Source organism: Hesperophylax consimilis, chromosome 3 (genome assembly GCF_061612785.1).
Source record: "Hesperophylax consimilis isolate HC1 chromosome 3, BYU_Hcon_1.0, whole genome shotgun sequence".
Lineage (NCBI taxonomy): Eukaryota > Metazoa > Arthropoda > Insecta > Trichoptera > Limnephilidae > Hesperophylax > Hesperophylax consimilis.
Window position 1 is genome coordinate 17,884,642 of NC_142838.1, and position 21,890 is coordinate 17,906,531.

The 21,890-nt window shown below is 32.6% G+C and overlaps 1 protein-coding gene across 4 annotated transcripts in view; it reads right to left on the reverse strand.

Moving 5' to 3' along the window:
• Positions 1-21,890, reverse strand: part of exp (expansion) — a 248,645-nt gene that overhangs the window by 107,039 nt on the left and 119,716 nt on the right. For all 4 annotated transcript variants that reach the window (XR_016305059.1, XM_089648887.1, XM_089648905.1 and 1 more), the window contains one exon: positions 15,072-15,219. Coding sequence is in view for 3 of the 4 variants with exons in the window: in XM_089648887.1 (XP_089505013.1) it covers positions 15,072-15,219 (148 nt within the window). In the remaining variant the exon portion in view is untranslated. The remainder of the gene's footprint in view (positions 1-15,071; positions 15,220-21,890) is intronic.

The following is a 21,890-nucleotide window of genomic DNA, read 5'->3' on the forward strand; positions in this document are numbered from 1 at the left end:
GAATAAATTTTTAGTTACGATTTAAAATGTGTCATTTTCGATTTCCCGCCAAAACAACATGTTTGTTTTTATTCGTGAATTTGGCGGCGTTGACGTCACGCCGGGTAACGTTTATGACAACAGTCTTACCAGACATTTGGCGTTTTTATGTCATAGTGACGTTGTAGCCTATTGGAACCATTTCGGAATGTGCGGGTTAAAATTGTTTTTTTTTCAATAATTATGAAATAAAATATTAAAATAACGTATATTTGGTGGATAATAATAACGATAATCTGAAAAGTAAACATTAAGGACGAGTTGAGAATTTGAACAATTCATCAAATTTCAACGTTCATTTTCAAGTTCTGTGAAAGTCGTATTCAAGTTCTGTTATTATATCATTACGGAATAGTTGCTTGAAAGAACTGGATTAAAAACAGAACCCAAAAAAATCTTTCACAAAACTTGAAAGTGGATGTTGAAATTTGATGAATTGTTCAAATTCTCCGAAACAACCCATCCTAAATCTTCCACAAATTTCTAACGGTATTCAAAGTTTGTGAAAAATACCCCATATGAAATTATGATGTACTTGCTTCGTTTTCAAATGACATTCTTTTTGAGATTTAAATGCATGTTGTTTTGTAATACAAAATGACAATAGATCATTGATAATACACAGCATCGTAATTTCATTTATAGCCTACAAATGCAATCACAAATCAGATTAGTATTTGCATTGGAATGGAAAACGAATGTAAAGGATTAACATATAAACATTATTGAAGATAAGTTATCATAAGGATCTTGTTAATTGCATAATGTGCATATCACGACATGTAAATAAGGTAATAGTAGGTGTCGCAACCTCTCGGAGCTGCATAATAGTGCATGCCATCAAAATCATCCCATCATGGTTAACATTCAATAATGCTAACTACTGGTGTAATTATTCCGTTCACTTTGAAATAAATCAAATAATGAAACATAGATACACTCAATAATGGGACATTGTCTGATCCGTTGAAGGTAGAAGGTACAAAGGCTAACTGCATAGCGCCGCACCCCTACAGGCTGCAGGCTAGATTGCAATCAATTTCAAATGCGTGATTATAAATTTTAAATTCAAGTAGAACACATATTATTTATATTTACTTCTAACGGAGTTATTAAATAAAGTATTATCTGGCATAATGAGAAACGTGTAGTTCTATTTTATATGTTAAGCAAAAACAAGTTAATAATTTTTTGTAAAAGATAGTAAATTTTAAAAAGAAGAACGTTTCTGTGGTAATCAAGATGATGCTTCCAGGGGTGGAATTGGATCTCCCCAAGAAATGTTATTCACTGGATAATCTTCTCTTATTCTCAAACCTTCCTATCCTACTCTAATCTCTTTTCATTCATTCGGTTATTCGATTAAGGTGATGCCATACGTAGTAATGCAAAATCATGCGTTTTTGGTTTGAAAATTTGGTCGCCTAGAAATGTTTCAGATGCTTTAATTAAATACTGCTAGTAGAATACATCTTGGCCTTTGAAATAATCGAGTATTTTTTAGATAAGTCTTTTTATAAGCCCAGAAAAAAGTAATGTATAGGCCTATGAAAACTGCTTTAAAGTTCAAAATCTCCTACTTGCAAACCCATTTTCGGTTATGATTTTATTGTATAATGTGGCAAATTAAGTTATTTATAAAACGATCGAGAAAAAAATAAATATTAATGCATGAACATCCACAAAATAAAATAAAAGGCACTTTTTGGCCATGTTTTTTTCTTGCATAAATCAAAACAGGCGGATGGTGTTAAGCGGGAATTTAAACCTTATCGCCATCTACTTAAGGGTTGTTATTGATAGCGGCACAATTGAAAATATTACACGACGTAGTGCATCGCCTTAACCTCTTCCTTCCTACGTGCCTCTGGGTCACACTAGTGAGTGTGTCAGTAGAAGTTTAGTCATGATTCATGATTGTCCATGTCCTACTATATGATATTGTTTCCGCATGGCCATTGGCCATTGAAAAACTCACCGTAGCCCTTGCAGAACTGACTATGTTTATGACCAATTTTTTTGAGACATTAGTTCACTGTGATTCTTTCCATTTCCGATAACTAAACTAGTTACTTTGGTCGCTTCACTCTAATAGCTTAACCTATAAATACTACCTTCACCTTCTACTCAAGTAATCTATTCAGGGGTGCTCTTCTTACTTCAAATTACTCCCACAGTGGTGTTTATGCAGTATAAATCCAACTTGCTTATAATATTATTCAAACCATTCAACGTTATGTTGAACATTTTAGATAGATAATATTGTGATAGTGATATATCGACGTATTATACATAATATTATTTTTTTATTATTCAGTACAGGTTATTTATATATACCAAAGTATTTAGTTTGCGAATACGATTTCTCATAATGCATTTATCAATTTAAGATTTAGAGGTTGAATCTTATGATAAGTATTTCAGTTTACCGGTACCAAGACCAAAACATATCAAACTAAAATACTTCACACAAGATTAAACTCAAAATTAGAAATTGTAAAATAGATCATGTAAATTAGTTTTTGCAAATTTTAACGCTGATTATTACGTATCTCAGAATATGGAAATGCGAAGTTAGAACACTGTCCAACCAAAGTGACGAAATACATTGCGCCTTGTAACAACTATCAACTGTCAGATAAAAACAATATGGCGAATGTACACGGTTTAAAGTGATCTTAAAACTATGTAAAATAAATGGTAGGTAATCGAAAACGCTTTCATCACAGATGGTTCTGAAAATTATTTTCACGTAATGAGCAAAATAAATTGTTTTGCTTTCAAATGTGATTTTTAATAGTAAAATCAGTTAGAACCTTGTGTTAGAACACCAAGGTGTTATAAACGAATTATGATAAAATCTTGTAAACTGTAGCTAGACGCCTGTGAGCCGCAACCGTATTAACATCTAGTATTGTGATATTTCGTAGTGTGTACTGAATCAGATAGAAATGAAAAGTTTCCAAGCATCGGTTACCAGTTCATGGGAATTAAACTCATCGTTTACCGAGGCTTTACCACAAATTGATTATAAACTCGTATCACGTGTTACGACGTTCACTTTCAGTACATCCAGCGAAGGATGAGTACTATAAGTGATACATATTTATTACGTTTGTGTGTGAACTCTGTATCAAGGTGAGATGAAAATTAGGTTGCAAGATTTCCACGCTTACATTATGTAAAAAAAAACCGAAACATTGATTAATTATACTGTGGAATTTATCAAGTTATTTCTGCACCTTATTTTGCGGCGACTTAAACCTTCAATTAAATATTTTCCGTGGCTTCATACGTTGCTGATAAGCATTATTTTATTACGATTAAATATAATAAGCAGCCTTATTGGAAGCTATTAAGTGTCTTAATTCTTAATGTCCTTGCTAAAAAATTGAAATATTTTAATACCTACCTATATCATTTTATTCAGCGTATTCTTGTTTGTATCCGTAAACAAAATAAACTCTCAACAGTTTTTTAGTGAAAAATTTTATTATTGTGTTTTTATTGAAGATTGAAGACCAAGGTTGTTTTACAAAACAATTTAAATTTAACTTTTTTATTACGAGTCATCCGATGGGTTTAAGTAAGTGTACACTACAACCAATGGGGTATTTTAAAAAAATATGATTACCGTTAAAAAGTTCGTATAGTTAAATGTTTGACTTCAACGCCGCTGAATCCACGAATAAACACGAACATGTTCTTTTGGAGGCAAATCGAAGATTGCACATTTTAAATCGTTTTACAAAATTTATTCTATAATATAAAAATGTAGTAAAAATACCTTCACTAATGTAATTTATTATGAGAGTAAAAACTGTGACAATACCCTACTCTATGATCTGATCTACTTAATCATAAAGTATAATATATTTTATGTAAAATTAAAAAATAATAATAAGGAATCATACAATTGGTCAAAAGAAACGTCAGCATCTCAATGATAAATATTTTTTCAAAATTTCTTCTAAAATGGTCGAGTTTAAACAGGACAATCAATTGAAACTTCAATAAAAAATATTTATGCTTTTTAAAAACCCGCAGTAAAACAATAAAATTAATCTAAGGGATAACAATATCCGTTCGTGGTACATTTTTCACATAATGCATTAAAGTCGCATTGTTCTTGATTGTAATAGATTTACGACGGCCGGCGATTCGAACAAATAAGTGCATAGATCAAGCTACTCGGGTAGGGCTATCCCCGGGCGAGTGAGCTATTGCTCTCTGTCTGTGCATTATCTGTGCTTTATGACACTTGAGGGAATGAAACATTAGCGCCTCACGAAACTAAATTTTGAAGTACCTACATGAATACAAGATATTAATATCATATTTATATAATGCATAAGTAACGTAAGAGAAAGAAATACTGTATCTCTTGCTATACGTAAGAGAACGCAATATTGAGACTTTAAAAACTAATACCAACAAATACCATTATAAAAATATCATTATCGAATAAATTTTCTTTTTGTAAATTGTATTATACAAATCTTAAACTACCTAAATGTTTGATTGGACGTGTTATGACGTCGTAGGAACCAGTGGCCGTTCGTGATTTTTGAGTGTGATGTGTTGTTTATTTCAAAAAAATTTTTTTTTTTAAATTTCGTTTTTTTGTATAAACATTTTTAGAAAATTTCAGTTTGGCCGTGTTCCACACGGATTACCTGAAAACCTTGATACAAAAACAGAATTTTTGAAAAAAAAATGATTTTTGTAATATTTGCACTCTAGTACACCCAAAAGTCACGAGCCGCCCTTGATAAGAAACCACGCCAATGGCTACAACTGACAAAAAAATACATGTGCTTCAAAATGCTCTCTCTTTAAACTAGATCTATTTGAAAAGGTTGCAAAAAAGTACGTAAACTGGTATTTAAATGTTATATGAATTTAAAATCTTAGAATTCCATACATAATTTGTAATAAGTGAATGGCACATGTTGTGCCGTATATGTGAAAATAAATAAATAAATAATTTGGATACATATAAATATTATTCACATGAGAGCTAAAAGCTATTCGTAGGTCAGTTATTAATTTTAATTTTATGTAAAGACAGGCTGTGGTCAATAAATTGCAAGCAATTAATGGCACGATGTTGTGGGATGGGTAATTCCTTATTAAAAAAAGCGCTCACATAATAATCAATTACTTAATCCCACTCAAAAAATAAACTGATAGACTACAAAGGAAAGTAGAACGCTTTTACAAATTGGAATTAAATTTTACAATACCTTATAACGGCGTAGATTAATTTAAAAAAATATATATTTAACAACCTATCTTTCATTATTTAATTTATAACGAGTAAAGAGAAAAATGAAAGAAACTGATATGCCTTCAATTAAAATTCAATGTGTGAGAAATTATTTGGCTTAGAAAACAATATTTATCTTAAGTCATTCATTAAATTTTTTCTTGAACACAATTAACAATGTCAATGCTTTGTTTGAAGTACTGACGCGTGAGAAAATGTGCGATGAGGAAGATAAAAGTAGTTATAAAAATAAACAGTATAATTAATGACATTTTTAGAAACGATTTTTTTTAATATTCAAGGCCTAATGTCATCACAGAGTGTGGATCGGCACCTATGACATCCCTCGCTTCATAAACATTAATAATACTTTATTGACGTTGGCTTAGTCCATCGAAATATGCAAATTAAATATGTATCTTCGCGGTCTTGACATTTAAAGCGGAGACAATCTCTTGCCGGGACTTGTTATAAATAGCTGAAACAACAGGTGTCTCTGTAGGTACTGGTACGTATCTGATATTCTTCAGGTGAATGGGATTTTACGTAAAAGAAGATTACCTCCAAACGCGATGTATTACCCGCAATGTGTTATTTATACATGTACCTAAAATGCGCTTCTGTTTATGAGATCATTAGTAATACTTTGAAGCGTGAGACCCTAACATGAAATCAGGGTATCGTTTCATCAAGCTGAAGACAAACTACGTGACCCTATTTTTGACACCAAGAGGGTACGATAATGCTTAGAATCAAATCAAATCGTACTTTGACCACCGAAGAGCGCATATTGAAATAACCAGACCCTACGCAGAAAAGCATACTTCGCCAAAAGAGAAAAAGGTTTGCACTGCAGTCTATTGTGGGATCTGAATGTTCGTTTTTAAACGAACCGCCTTGCGTAGCGACGACAGAGCTAAAATTGAGAGAATTGGTTTAATAATAACATATTGGTAAAAGTGTCCAACCAAATAGTGTAACAAAATATAAAATTTTGCAAACAAGCCCGAACTTTTGTTTACCAAAGTAATTCGTAAGCAGATTTTATTTTCGAGAACTGAATGGTGATATTACAATTCTAGTTGCCTGTATACTGTCAGATTCATTTATTGACCAATAACAGAAAGGGGGACGGTTCCGCGTAATTGGTTTGATAACCTTTCCCTGATTAACTGCTCTTTATTATTTTGAATGTCTAAGCCTGAGACCTATTTTATTATATCTGTGTTTTATGTGATTGACCAAACGATCGAATAGTAAGCAGTATTATACAGCAAGTATGGGGTATTCGAGGGATTAAATAAAATCTTTAATTATTTAAATTGTCGATATTTTAATGCAAATGTCAATTTATTCAATATTGCTTCATACAACAGCTTTAGAGCAACTTTTGTACATCAATCAATATCAAAACAGGCAGTCGGCATATATTACATTAAAATGTCAATATATTATAGCACTACGCTGGAATCGAACCCCAACTTCCTGGCTTAAAGTTAAATGCGTAGACTACTATGCAATGGAGGTCGTCCTGTACACTGTGCACGGTCGACTAGAATATTAATATTAATTTATTGTCGAAGTTCTTGGTATTTCTTGGTGTACTGTACTGCAATAATGCATACTAATAATAATTGTCCCAGCGGATATCACATTACTATTATCTCTTATGTTATCTTCCTTATTGTCCTTGGTTAAGATTATATATTATTATAGTTTGAGAGTTTGATGACCTCATGGTAGGAACAGTAAGGCTTTGACTCTGAACCTAAAGATTTCGAATTGAAAACTCGATTCTTTATGTTCCAAGTCTTCCAGAGATTATTCCACCCATCTGGACACTTATTTCTAGTTTCAATTAAATAAATTAAAAATTTTTAAGAATATTTGTTAAACTCATTTAAAATTGCGATATACTCCCCAGTAACAATATAAAATGTATAAGTTATTAAGACACTATCGAGTTTTTCGATATAAATAGAATATCTGATTGAAACTTTACACATAACTTCAGTAGTTATGTATTACTGCTTAAATAGCTTACGGTACGATGCTGCGATAAAAAGCTGATTTTTACTAATTAATGTAAAAATAAAACCTTTTAATTGAATGTAAATTAACTGTAATACAAATTCTAAACTGTTATAAAACATGAGAAAGTACATAATTGTAGTTAGTTTAGACTTGTATCTCTAGAAAACAGAATCATTATAAGCGCCTATACATATCTATAAATTATCACTAGAATAAATGTGTATAATACGTCTCTCCATATTTTAACAATCATGTATCACCAACATTCACGTCGCATCACATCGCTGAAGATTTTCATTGAAATCGAAAGGAATACAAAAAAGTAGTAAATAAATATGGCACGTTTTGACATTTGGATGTTTTTCCAGTACGGGTAATGGGTGGCTCATACAGCACTGTGCCATTAGCGGTTGAGGCGGAATGTATAGCTTCTCTAAATGTCAGAGTCCCACCTCTCACCTTTAACAGTAACCAGGTAATAAAACGCCATCATAGCAATAACTACAATCTATCTTGCTTGTTTAGAATTACTTTTGCAGAATTCAGCTATAATCGACCTTCTGACTATCGTGTATCTTCATATGTCAAAAATAATGGATTTATTTTTGGAGATTTGTTGTAATTTTGTGTTGGGTGTTTGTTTTATGAATGATCTGGGATTTTTTGTACGGGAAAATGATTTTTAAACATAGTTTTAAACACCAGATAAAAAATCGCGCTGAACGGGACATGGCACCAGAAATATATTTTTTAATAATAACAACATTTTCAAATGAAACAATCTCGTAAATACCATTACGGTACCTGTGATATTTTAATAACATGAAGTAATTTATGTGTTTCGTGTTTTTCTAATCCCTCACCCTTTCCTCGTATCTTTATATCTATTTTTTTCTTCTGGCTATTTCACCTGACATTATTTTGTACACCTTATTTTTAGCTTAATATTGTTGGCTATTAACTCTAATAAAGTAATATTCGCACATTATTTAAAAATAAAAGTTTGTTAAAGAATTTTCAGATATTATTAAACCGTACAAAATTTAAATGTAGATTATATAAGTATGCACGATATTATAATCTGTATAAATGTAAAGTTACTGTGACATTTTTTTCAAATTCATGTTTACTCTAAATGTATTTTGATAAAGGGAGTCATTGAGAAAATATATTTGCAACCGTGACAATAGCTCGTATTTATTAAATAGTATTTATATAACACCACCATAGTTTAATTTTTTTTTTTTTGAGTGATTCCACTATAGTAAGAATAGAAGGTCCAACGTATGTACCGGTTATGTGGCTATTTTAAGACCACGAGAGTTAATGTCTCGCAATTTTATATCTGGCTGTGACTTGACATGCTTAAAATTTTATTGCGATGTGTGGACATCAAAAATTTACGACATCAGTCAATGCAGGTACCTGTCATTTGGGATGAGGTTAAAAAACATACAACGAGGACAGAATATTATATTTAGGTAATCTAGCGAAACTGATCAAACAGGTTATCTTCGCCTTTTAAGGAGGTCGCCGCAGCCTAAGGCCGAAACTATCAAAACATCGCCGCTATATACTTACAAATTTTATAATTTTATTCTACGTACACTCCCCAAGCGCATGCACAAACCGGTTGGCAATCAAATTGACATTTACATAGTCAAGAATCACCTGTGATTATTAAACGTGAATGTGTGTTTTCGGTTTAATTTTATTCCCAATGTGTGAATGTGTGCTATGGAAAGTTGAACAAACGTGTAGATTGTTAAATACGTCACCGAACAAAAAGTAGACTGACGAATAAAACAAAACAACCCATTAATAATTTGCACGGCTACTTGCTTTCTATCGAACTCTCAATAAAAGCCGTAAAAATTATGAAAACGCAAGTGAGACCATCTCAACACGTGAAATGGTTTGCGATTTTTAAGAATCAAGATAATTTGAGCATAAGTTTGTTGCCTATAATTATATACTTTCTCCAGTGAGCGAAGTCTTCGTGGCTTAGGCTGCGAGAAATTATAAAGGGACACCACGTAATTATTGTCTCACTACCTTCAAATGGTTACAATTATTAGATTGTGAAATACGTAGATTCGATTTAAAGAAATCTTCAAAGATTATTACCTACTTATATGACGGTTAGACATAATATTACTTAATAGTCATTGAAAAACTATTATTAAAAAAACTGAAGAGGTAACATGTGTTAAATAGTTTTGTGATATTAGATAATATATTTCTGAAACATCTTTTTTCCTGAGGGCAATTAATGAGGAAAAGCCAATCTTGATATTGAAGGCAATTGCGAGGTTAAAGACCCAATAGGTTTTCTCTGTGGCAAGAAATAAAACCTACTAACTTAATATACCTAGGATGAAGGTAGATATTCACTGAAAAGTAGGAATTTTATGTCACAAATTTCAACTTTTTTCTCGGTAAACTTGAAATATATCTCACGACTGAATGGTCGTCTCGATAGTTTAAACTATCAATAAACCCTGATAAATCACAACGGAAATTCCAGACAAAAAAGCTGTGCTTTTTGACGAAGCTAGACCAATTTTTCTGCTAGGTTTATAGTTAACACTATCGAGGCCATGAACTCTTCATAATTTGTTATGTTAACATTTACCAGAGGATTTTTAAATTTGGAACGGTCCAACTAAACCTTCAGGTCGTAAATGAGATTTTCTGCATATCACCAATACTTAATATGCGTGTACCTACTCGCACTAGTGCTATTTGTAATCATATATATATATAATTCATTCTAATTCATGCAACCCTTTTCAGACGCAGAAAGACTAATTCTTCAGTTTTATCTACGTAATTCTTAATAATTAATTTTGGAGGTCACAGAAAAAAGTTAGTTAAAAAGACAGAAATTAACCATTAGATTTGCTGATGTTAAAACCATTATAGTTTTTTCAAAATGTAACATATTCTAACCTCAATCACTGTAAAAATATCCCACAGATTTGCAAATCCGTTAGTGGAACAACAGTTATAAGCTGAATAGCATTTAAATATCATGACCTAACCTGATGTAACATTTTCATTATTATTGCATTGAATTGAGAACACAACAGCATCCTACTCAAAAATTGTTTAACCCTGTTTTCCGACTGCTTCAACTGTACTTATGGATGGCTGAAAATACTCAACAAAGTAAACAAATTACTAACACTTAAATGTTTATAGTTGATCAGTGCAAAACACATGATAATAACCTTTATTTTAGAAAATCGTTAAATGGTTATCAAGTTAGTAGCTACTTGATTCTAATATTATAGAAAACCTGCTGTGAAAATGGTATTATACAACACGCCTCTCTTATTTGCTCAGTCAAAAATATCATCAAAATATTTTTAGGTTCAAGGCCTATATCCGTCTATTGAATTGACAATACATAAAGACAACATTTTCTATGAAAACACACATTTTTAAGGACAAGATATTCATTTGACCTATATAAAATTATGTTTGTATGCAAAAATACGTTTTCTTCCTATTCTGCAAAATCAACTCTCTTTAGAGACTGTAAAAATCTTCCATCTATTCTGCTAGTTTCTGACTATTGAGATCCGAAAGTGATCCGAAATTGAACTAACTTAGGGTTAAGGGATTATTGCGAGATTTTTTTTTGCATATTGTGGCACGATAGAAAACACATTCCACGAAAACAATTTTACTTCTCAAGCTTGTACTAAAACAAATCGTTGTAAGTGATTCCCGGATGCTGCACTTTACATGAAACTGCTCCAATAGCATATAACTTGAATGATAGTAGGTGAATAGACACACGCTTTTGTTTTAACCGTTACTTTGAGTGTGCGACTAATACATTCAATAAACGAGGTTGAGATTGCGATTGAACAATACAACATACTATTCGATAACTAGTGTGTACGAATACTTCAATTCATAACAATAAACGAAGCCCCGTTCCACATGTCCTTAGCTATCGCCCTCGATTTTCCTTCATCAGCCAACTGACCGCAAGGAAAACTATAACGGTAAGTTTGTATTATAGAATCAGTCCCCGTGCCTGGTTCCTTTATGTAACGGTTTTGCAATTAGGTTCATAGTGTGTTGTGTAAAGGTGTATTGCCCACGACTCGTGAGAAGGCCCGGGGGTCAGAGGGTCGCCAGCGGGCGATGTCGCCCGGAGCGTCCTCCCGATTTTAGAAAGATAGTTATCGTACCTTAAAGGTCTGGAAGTCAAAGGTGAATTACTTAATTACAGATGAAAGTGACGCCGTTAGCAGTCATCACAATTACTCGCAGGTGCGTGAAACGTGAATGGATTTGAAAATCATAATAGGTAATATTTCTTACGATCTTCTGATCGATGGTTATGTAAAAAATTTTCATTAAAATCGTTAATCATAATTGATATTAATTTTTATGATTTGCTCAATCTATGTGAATATATTTATTCGTCGTAAGTATTACAAATTACAGCGATTATTGTGATAATCGTGCGAAGTGCCGTGCTATTTGCCATGGATTGCTACGGGTTTCGCCTTTACCCACGCGTTAAGCTATTTATATCTAAACTATTGTTGAAATTTGAAATACATCGAAGAATAAAATCATGACAATATTGTTATAATTCTGTGAAAATTAGGATGGGCTTGCGAAATTTTTTTGTATTGTAAAAATAATACAAAACGTTTACGTAAACGATTGATCAAGTCGTGACCGAATATCGAGTTTGCCGCTTAATAAGATATTAGTGAAAAGGATTTATACAAAACGGTTTCGGTTGTTATAAAAATGAAATTCATTAGGTCTGCAATGGATCTGCAAGTTACAACACAAAGTATAATAAAATCAAAATACATTAAAATAATGAAGAGCCGCTCATTCATTGAAGCAACTTGCACAAACTGGCACAAATATTATACGTCGTTACGGCACATTGTTCGATAGAAAGTCAATGTCCTGTGCATTAAAAATAACGGAAATGCCGATATTCATAAATGGACGAACGTATTGCCATTTTACGCAATCGAATGTCTGTACTAACTGTTGTGCTGTGAAAGGTCTTACCATTTGTTAAATATGGTAACAATTAAAGGAGAAATTAATTGAACATCTATTCTACCTAGCTAGTTTACTACAAAGTACAGAGCAATATGTTATTAATAGTAAAGACAAATGTCAATAACATACAAAAAATTTATGTATTTTTCAATAAAAAATCGCGTGAAGATCGTGACAATGCATTATTTTCTAGGAAGTTTCTGAATTTGACGATGAAATATTATTATTCGTGGAAAATTCTACTTGTTTTTAATGATGTTTTTTACTTTTAAAAATAAAAATTTGTTTTTTAGTTAGGTTATAAATATAACAAAATAAATCATTAAAAAATACAACGAATTCTGACTTCAAGCTGTACAAAAATACATCTAAACCCACGTTTTATTTTAGTACATGTCTAGCAACCTATGGCACAAAAACCTTCATACCAGATAAAATTAACAAGATTCTCACATATCAACTGCGATTACATACTGTTGACATAGTGGAAGATTTATGTCTGCATTTGTTCGCAGAGTGTTCTCGATTCTAGCCTTTACTGGCTTCAACTGACTCGTACAACTCGAGTCTGTAAGACCTTGTTATCTATCCGGTGCTCGCCTCTTTGTAACTAATAGCCTGACACTCTTCAAGGACCCATTTTCACGGGTTTCACTTAAACAGTTCAGGTGTCATGCCGACCTTAAAACCTCAACAAAGTGTTATTAGATTTGTATAACTGGTTTTTGAGAGTAGATAGTTAGTGTTTTTATAAATATTTTTATTTGTATAGCGATGGTTTACACGTTAAACCTTTTTTTAAATCTAAAGTATTAGGTAATTAAAAATCTGATGCAAATTATTTTAATGAATAAGGAAACTCAAATTTTATTGACTCTTGATTAAAAGTAACTATTGACATATTGCAAAGTTAATTTTTTAGTCTAGTCACTATTTTTTGCCAAGTTACGAGGTAACTGCTTTTGAATTATTTCCTAGAAAAATAGAAGTCTCACACAGAAGTCAATACGAAGGCAGAAGGTAGTTGGCAGTGTAGGCAGGATGGCTTCAATGAAATAAGCCGTGGAAGGATTGCGAAACGGCGATGAGCTGCGGATAGCTGGCGTTTGTTTTAAACTTGAATGTCGGTCAACTATCAAAGTTGCCTTACGAAATTCGCTTCCGTTGATTCTGTTTGCGGACGAATGCAGCAAATTCAGATCCCGAAGAGATTACTGTGAAGGTGTTGTTATTATTTTACATTTGCATTTGATTTATCACTCTGCGAGAAGAACGCGAAAATACTTATAATATTTTGTTTGATCTCATTCAACTAATTTTCAAGGTCAAACTGATGGTGTTTCTCGTCTATTATCACACTTTTAAACAAGTTTATCATTTTTATTTATTTATTTAGCGTAACATCCATTTATCAAAGCACCGAGATCATCATTGACTGGATATATGGTCACGGTTGGTGGCTGAGTTGACATCGCGTTTGGGTCCCACCCAGGCGTTATGTGTTCAATTCCTTAGCTGGCTAAGTCCTCCACCAAAACATAAGCAAAATTTTCCTCTTACTGTGATGGTAGTAGGAAATTTTCAAATATTGTCAGGTTATTTGTAATCCGGGAATGTTTGTCTTTCTTTTAAAATAAAAGAATTAAGCTGACGGGTGTAATAGAATATACTTACACATTAACAAAGCTTTTGTTATTGTTTATTAAATATTTGTCAGTACCGTCACAACATACATCATAAAATTGAATAGCATTACAACGAGGCACAATGATTAGTCGCTTATTAAATGTCATAAAAGAAAAAAGTGTTAATTTTTTGTTAGACGAAAATGGATCTATCCGCCTACACGACGAGCAACCATCAAAACATACGTGGCTGAATAAACCCCATCTACCGGCCCAGACATATATTTGCATAAAATTCGAATTGGTTTGTATTGCTTCTTAATTACTAGTAAAGGCCAACTGGTGCGAGATTATTTTTTCATCATTTGTGAAGATAAATATAACTCGATAGTAAAATAAAGCAGATGTCTGATAAACAAACTAGTCAGTACTTGACCGTCCTTCAAAGGTCGCCCCGGGATAGACTAGTTATATAGTTAATAAATATGTTTGATTAATGAACTATTTATTGACATTCTCTTCTCTTCTCTGTACCCTCTTCATATTGATTATTAATTATTGCCCGCATGATCGGATCTATGCTTTGTATTAGTTTAACAATCATAATTTGTAATATTTGATTTATGTTTAGGGTGGCTAATAACTCGAAATGCCGACATGTTTTTTACGACTGTCTGGTCTTGATCGACAGACGCAAGTTAAATAAACAACTCTAGACGAGTCAGATCAACCTACACGCATCTGTACCCGAACCTGTCTTTGTCTTGCATGCAGCAAATTTGCATATTTTATTTATTGCAAAATAAAATATAAACACCTCTACAAAGAGCAGAGACATGGTCACTGCAAAAAGGAAAAACTATTTTCAAATTCAAACTCTCTGTTCAAATGTGCATTAATTGAAAAATTGGAAAATTTATTTATATATTTTTTAATTTTGTCCAAATAACCAACTTTTTTAAGAGGGATCTTTTTGACTGAACATTTTGTGGTAGAATCAATAATATTATTATAAAATTAGTTTAGCTTTTTCAATTAGTACTTTCTCTTACCTTGTATAATTTGTCTTTATGATACCACACGTCTTCTTCTTCTTCCATATTCTGGCTGAAGGCTTGCGTTAGGTCGTCTCTGGAACGAGACAATATGCGTCTTCGGGACACCATCTCGGCTGAGGCTGGAGACTCAAATGGACCCAAACTGGAAACGAAAGGATCTCATTAGTGACAGATTATGGCAGAAAAATTAAAGTAAATTGTTATTAGACCGAAGTCAAATGTTAGTATTCGAATGTATTATTAGTATGTCACCAAAAATATGACCTGATAACCATGCACTTTTCATTCAAATCTTCCTTTTGTCAGGTACAGAGTTCAATATTTAAGATTTCAGCTATGACCATAGTGATATTTACAACGATACATTTTTTGAAGTATTGCTTACTAAAACAACTACGTTAGTGCGGCGCATTCTATCCCTTGTTATGAAATGCAAGTTGATCGAGTGAATGAGCTATCAGCTACCATTAATAAGTATCTTTGTCGTAATATTTCTGATAGATTCTTCTCTGCTTGCGTGTCAAAATAATGTGTGTGATATTGCTTTTCTATAAGTTACCTGTTTTGCAGAATAAATAAGTAAGTTTGGAGTTGTCAAAGTATTTGTTATGTTTGAGTAAAGTATTCACCTTCCCTTGATTTTAATCAGACGCGTAATGAAACCGCCACATCGAAACACCGATAAATTAATCAAACAAAAAGCATGTAGGAATACACAAACAATAAGGAGTCTTGTTATCTTTACCTCCGGATGAGGTTGCCGGCCTCTGTGGAAGAACTGGTAAACATCAAACAGTTAGAACCTCCTACTACGTAAACTACGTTCGTTGGGCTTCTATATAACTTCTGCCAAGGTAACGGTTTTAAGGCATCGCTGATTTGAGCAACCTACACACGTATTTTTTCGGAAAAAACACTTAAAACAACCTTGCATTGAGGCGTATTGCACATTCAATGTAATTTTTTTATTAAATGTGAGAACGATAGTTACATGTTGTATATTCAATGCGGGGTTCAAATATTTCTTAAGCTGGAGGTTTAACATTATTATTAAATGGATTAAAGGCTTTTAGCAGATTTTTATCCAATTCAACACCATTTCACTGTGATAGTTTAATTCCGAGCATTATCTATAATATGGTAATTGAAAAGAAAGACGGCTGTGATACTAACATATTGATTGTATATCGATTAAATTATCAAGGGTTATCTATTGATGCCTTCGTAACATCGTTATTACATATTACGCAATAGTGTAAACAATAACGCGCGATAATAATTGGTATTTTTATAGAGTTATTAACGTCAAAATTATGATAAAATACACAGAAAGATCACAGTGTAATATATAATTCTTGTGCCCAATATCTTAACGGCTACCATTATGCAATACAAATAAAGAGAGAATGATCATGATTCGTGATCAGCTTTTCAGTTCAAATGAATACAAACTGAGAAGTGGCTTTATACCAAACCTTCTGTCTCATTAGAGATAATAAAATGCATTTATGTAAACATTTTGACTTGGTGCCGAAAGGTTTTGTTGCATAAGGCTTTGCGGATTGAGCTTTTACGAAAGAAAGAAAAAGTCTGTCTCCTGAATCATTACCATAACCAGAATGGGTTGAGGGTTCATTGTCCGATTGAATCAATGATGGTTTCAATTTCCTGAAAGGCCATTAATCATTGATAAAATTATTAATTTATTTTCATTATTACATTATGTGTATCATACGAATATTATTTTAAAAGATTATTATTTTATTTTCGCATGACTACAAAGTGCACGCACGTGGTGTGCGGATAGACCAGATTGAACACACGTAAACGTATATATTTTTTTAAATCAGCCAAATTTATTGCGTCAAATCACAACACATTACTATGTACAAATTGGTAAGCAGTACGTGTGGCAACGCCTTCGCCTCAAGGAAGTAGTTTAGCGAGTTTGCTACTGAACTCCACAAAGTATTCACAAAATTAACTTACGTAACAAGAATTAAGTGTATTATGGTTTTAATAGACGCGGAACAATCTTAAAAAAGAACCGTGTTAGGTTTGTCCCTATTCAATACTTATAATTTTTAATTATTCATTTATTCCGCTTAGCAAGAATTTTACTTTCTATGCAGTAGGTAATTAATTATTCTTCTCATAGCGACACATCTGAGGTTATTCAACAATTGAGACAAAACGATCGCTGACACATTAATGATTTTTCGAAGTTATATAACACCATTGTTGCAATGTGTTGCATGAATAAATTTGTTACAAGAAAATATATGGTCAACGTTTCTAGCGCTAATAATGTGGTTTGTATTTTCTATTAACATTTTACCATTGCATTAGATATCGGAAGGTAAATTACACATAAGTATACCTATCAACCGATTTTTGATAAGATCATGATAATATGCAAAATATTTTTAGTTTCATTTTACGTTCACTTCTTGTGAAACCTTTCTACATCCCATATAGATACAATGATAAATGGATAGAAATTATTACATTAGTTGACAATTCAAAATCATTGAAAGCGATAAATTCAATATTGACCGTTGAGTAATATAAGATATATTACAATGGACATTACGTAATATTTCAAATCACCGCATTTTGTCCATACTATAAGTAATGTAATATGCGTATTGGTTTCTAACCACCATTAAAGCCTAAAATAAGGTTAATTTGAACTGAGTAAGTAAACTTCGGCGAATATTGAAGATGATCTGCAAATTGGGAAGGCGGTGGGCGGGGGGAGGGGTTGGCAACCTCATGTATAGGTACTCCCACGCCGATGTGGGTCGCTCTCAAAGAGGAACTGTGACGACATCGAAAATGTTCAATAACATTACGAGTAATGAGATTTTATCAGCCGTGTAAATCATCTATACTAAAACTTCTTGAAAAAATATACTTAGTACTTAATTTATTTATACAATAATATTATGTACTTTCAAGTAATATATGATAGTGTAGGCCTCACTGGGTACTCGGTGAGTACTGGGTACAAGGGTCTGCACTAGTATGTAACACAAAAGTTGTAGAGAGAATAAATAAATATAATATTGACTTCAAGATTTATAGTAGGCTTTGTGGTTCACCCCAAAAATGCTAGATTAAGATAAGAGTTTATTGTGTGTGATTTTTATAAACCGAGCCTCAAAATAATTGTTATTTTTTATTCTTTTCTTGACAGAAGCCACGACATGGGTAATTTGATGTCAAAATATTTACCATAATTTAATCACATTACCATTATTATTTAATTATGTCCTGGTGCTTATTTATTATTTTTGATAGGTATCCATTTATTTATATGTGACTGAATAACCGTAAAGAGTTTGATGTTAATTTAAGGAATCTCATTAATGTTGTTTACGATTTAAAAACTGAAAATATTTAATAAGCATTATCGAACGACACAGATAAAAGTATGGCAAAACCAGGAAAATGAAATTATTGATAAAATTATTTAACACCAATAAAAATTTCACGCGATGAGAGCATCGGAGAATGGTTCAGCCGCTGAGATCTCCACTGCAACATCTCTTTCCGTCTCTCGCATCTTTTGTTAGAAAGAGTGAGAAGTTGCAACGGAGCTACCAGCGGTATTGTTTTATGCAAGATGCGTTGGTGCATTAAATGCAGAACAAATAAAATGGAATACTTTACGCGGCTGCGATTCATTACAAAATTATGACGTTATTATGTCATCAGCCATTTCGCAAGTTTTGTTTACTTCGAATACCGTTAATGGCTGCACGAAGCTTTTTTTATATGATTATAATTCAGAGCTTATTAAAGGTGGATTATATAAGGCAGGTGTTAAATACAGCAAGGCGTGCGTTGAATGCTGTAAAACTATTATTGTGCTCCAGTTTGTAATTGGGTAACTAGATTGTTTTATGGGTAGGCACATACTTGTATCTAACCATTCCGTATTTCGATCTTATCTTTTCTAACAGTCTACTACCTACCTATCTACTAACATTATTAGGTGTAATTAATTTTTATTTAAGTGAACACATTTTATTGTTCCTTTTCCTTTTGGTAAACGGAGAAAATTAAGTACCTATAGCTAATTTATTAAGATCCTCTTTAAATTATGGTAATCCGGTTAAAAAAGGTTATCGGAACACGTGCATTTACTCTGATAATATATCATGACGATACACGAACACGTGTTCCGACATGGTGGAAACTAAAAGTTTATCATAAAACTTGTTAATTCATTCGTTAAGGCATGCATTCCCATTTTTAACCGGATTACCAATAATTTTAAGATATTCTTAATAAATTAGCAATACTCATTTTTCTCCGTGTATTTCTTATGGTGACCGGATAAATCATCACAATGATAACTCATCAAATCTTTAAAAAGTTATATAAAGTCATGGAAAGTGATAAAACAAAAACTTTATTAACTGGATTAAGTAGGTTAGGTTAGCTTAGGTTAAGTAGGTTTTAAAAAAATTTCATCGTTTCTAATGACTTTATATCACTTTTTAAAAGTCTCTTGAATTGTCACTGTGTTGAGTTATCATGGAACCATTTATTATAATATAAAGTAACTTAGCGTTTTACAAGGCTCGAAAATTACTTACAACTCTCGTTAAACTACTTTAAAAGGGTATACATTTTTTAATTACATTAAACGAAGCTATACGAAAATTAATAATGATTAATGGTGGTATTCTTTTTTGGAGTTTTACTATTAGTCTGCAAGTCTTGAGTTCTGATGAGAGTTTTACAAGAGATCTCATAATTGAAGCGAGTGATCGAGCCAAAATCTGACATAAGAGTTGAATTTTTGTTGAAACAGTCTACATTTCATTCAGACGTCAATTGTTCGAAAATCTCTCTGGATTAAAGCAAGCTACAACTCAAACACGTTATCACATGGATAGTATTCAAATGATGCCAATATCACAAGGAATGAAACATCAACAATTTCAATAGTAAATAAGTTTCTAGGTGTAATCATTGTACGCCATATCTTACCTACTCAAATCACCTTCATGTATGAAAATTGCCATCGTCGAGTAAGTGGGTCAGTACAATGGCCTATTGTTTTGATGTTGCTTTTTGGCAAAAAAATATGGTAAAAATTTCCAAGTGAAAAAGAAGAACAATGAATGTCTTACCTTCAGCCGGCTAACTCTGTGTTAAATCCACGCAATGTAACGCAATTAGCTGCTGTTTGCGGCCGAGGGAATGTTTTGCAATCCTTTGTGGATATTATAGAATTATTTCCATACTTTGCATTTAATGATTCTAGTAGATTCAGGTTTAATGCGTAGAACTATCAATTTTATTTATGAATGTATCTAACGGTACTAACCTATGGCCATATTTTATTTCAAAGTGGTATGCAATACCACGTTACACGCACCTATAGCACCCTTATAGGAATAAAAAAAACGCAATAATTTATAAGTCCCACAACCTGTTGAGATTTCGTATTTAATGGTTATAATTTACGCGTACATAGATGGCGTTAATTTAATTATTTTATGAAAACACACTTTTTGAAAGTTGCGCGTTAAAATATCAAGACATATTCTTTGCTTGTGCTCGTACATACGCAATACGAATATGAATAAATAGTTTTGTCTGTATAAAAACTCAAGTCTTTCAAGAAAGGCAACAAATTAGTATGTTTGATGGTTGTGAAAAATATCATTGCAAAACGTAAGAGCTTGAATGGAAAATGCCATTCCGTGTGTTTAAACGATTAAATGATTTGGCCTTAGTTCTGGCATCGAGTATCGAAAGCAAATTCTCTGTGAGCAGATATTTATTGCATAGCTGCACTTTCTCTTAAAACTCACTCAACTCGCTGCACAAAGACACCTTTATTTTACGGTACGGCAAGCAGCGCGCCATCGCCATCGCCAGCTCTGCACACTTACAGCGAATATAATATCAAACAAATATATAAAAACCAAGATAATGATTTAATCTTGAAGATTTTTTTTTTAGTTTTTAGTCATATTTTTGTTGAAGTTGTTTTTTTTTATATGTAAATACTGCGCAAGAGTCCCGACTGCTCCCAACCGTCTGGAGCCAGTGAGATTATGGCATCCCCAATTGGGGTATGCTCTGAGGCTGAAAGAAGTGGGGAAGGGAAAGAAATAGGAAGAGGAAAAGCCTGGCCATTCAGATCTGGTCACCAAACACGGCTAAAGCCATTTCAAGATATGTTTCAATTATTTGAATTGTGGTCATAAACTATAGCGACATTGAGAGTATATACCACTCTAGAAGGTGTCGCAAATATACTATTTATTATTTTAAATAAATCAAATAAAATGTACTTGTGCACAACGGGATTTAAACCCGCTGGATTGCTAGTTGAGAGTCTTACCTTCGACCACGGAGAACGTTTTAGAGTAGGATCTGCTAGAATTGTCCTTACAAGAGAATACCTTGAAATATAGTCAGCTATATTTAGTGATCGGATCTGAATCGCTACATACTTTTTAACCTGCTATGTTGTCTTCCGCAGTTCCTTTGTCCTTTAAATCATTTTCTAAAATATGGTTCCATTAGCCCCGGTTAGACCATGTAGGTACAATTTCAAATAAAAGTAAAATAACCATTTTGCGCAGTAGTTGAAAACTGTCTCTTTACCGAGCTAGTCATCTGATTGAGGCAATTTAACATGTTGTATCATGATAGAGAAAGTATTAAATATAAGTAACGATCGTCACGACTCTGTTTCATTCATTTTTGTAAAACGTTCTCAGCTTAACTGATTTTACCGACTATAAGTTACCCGGATTTGCACGATTCACAATCATATATGAA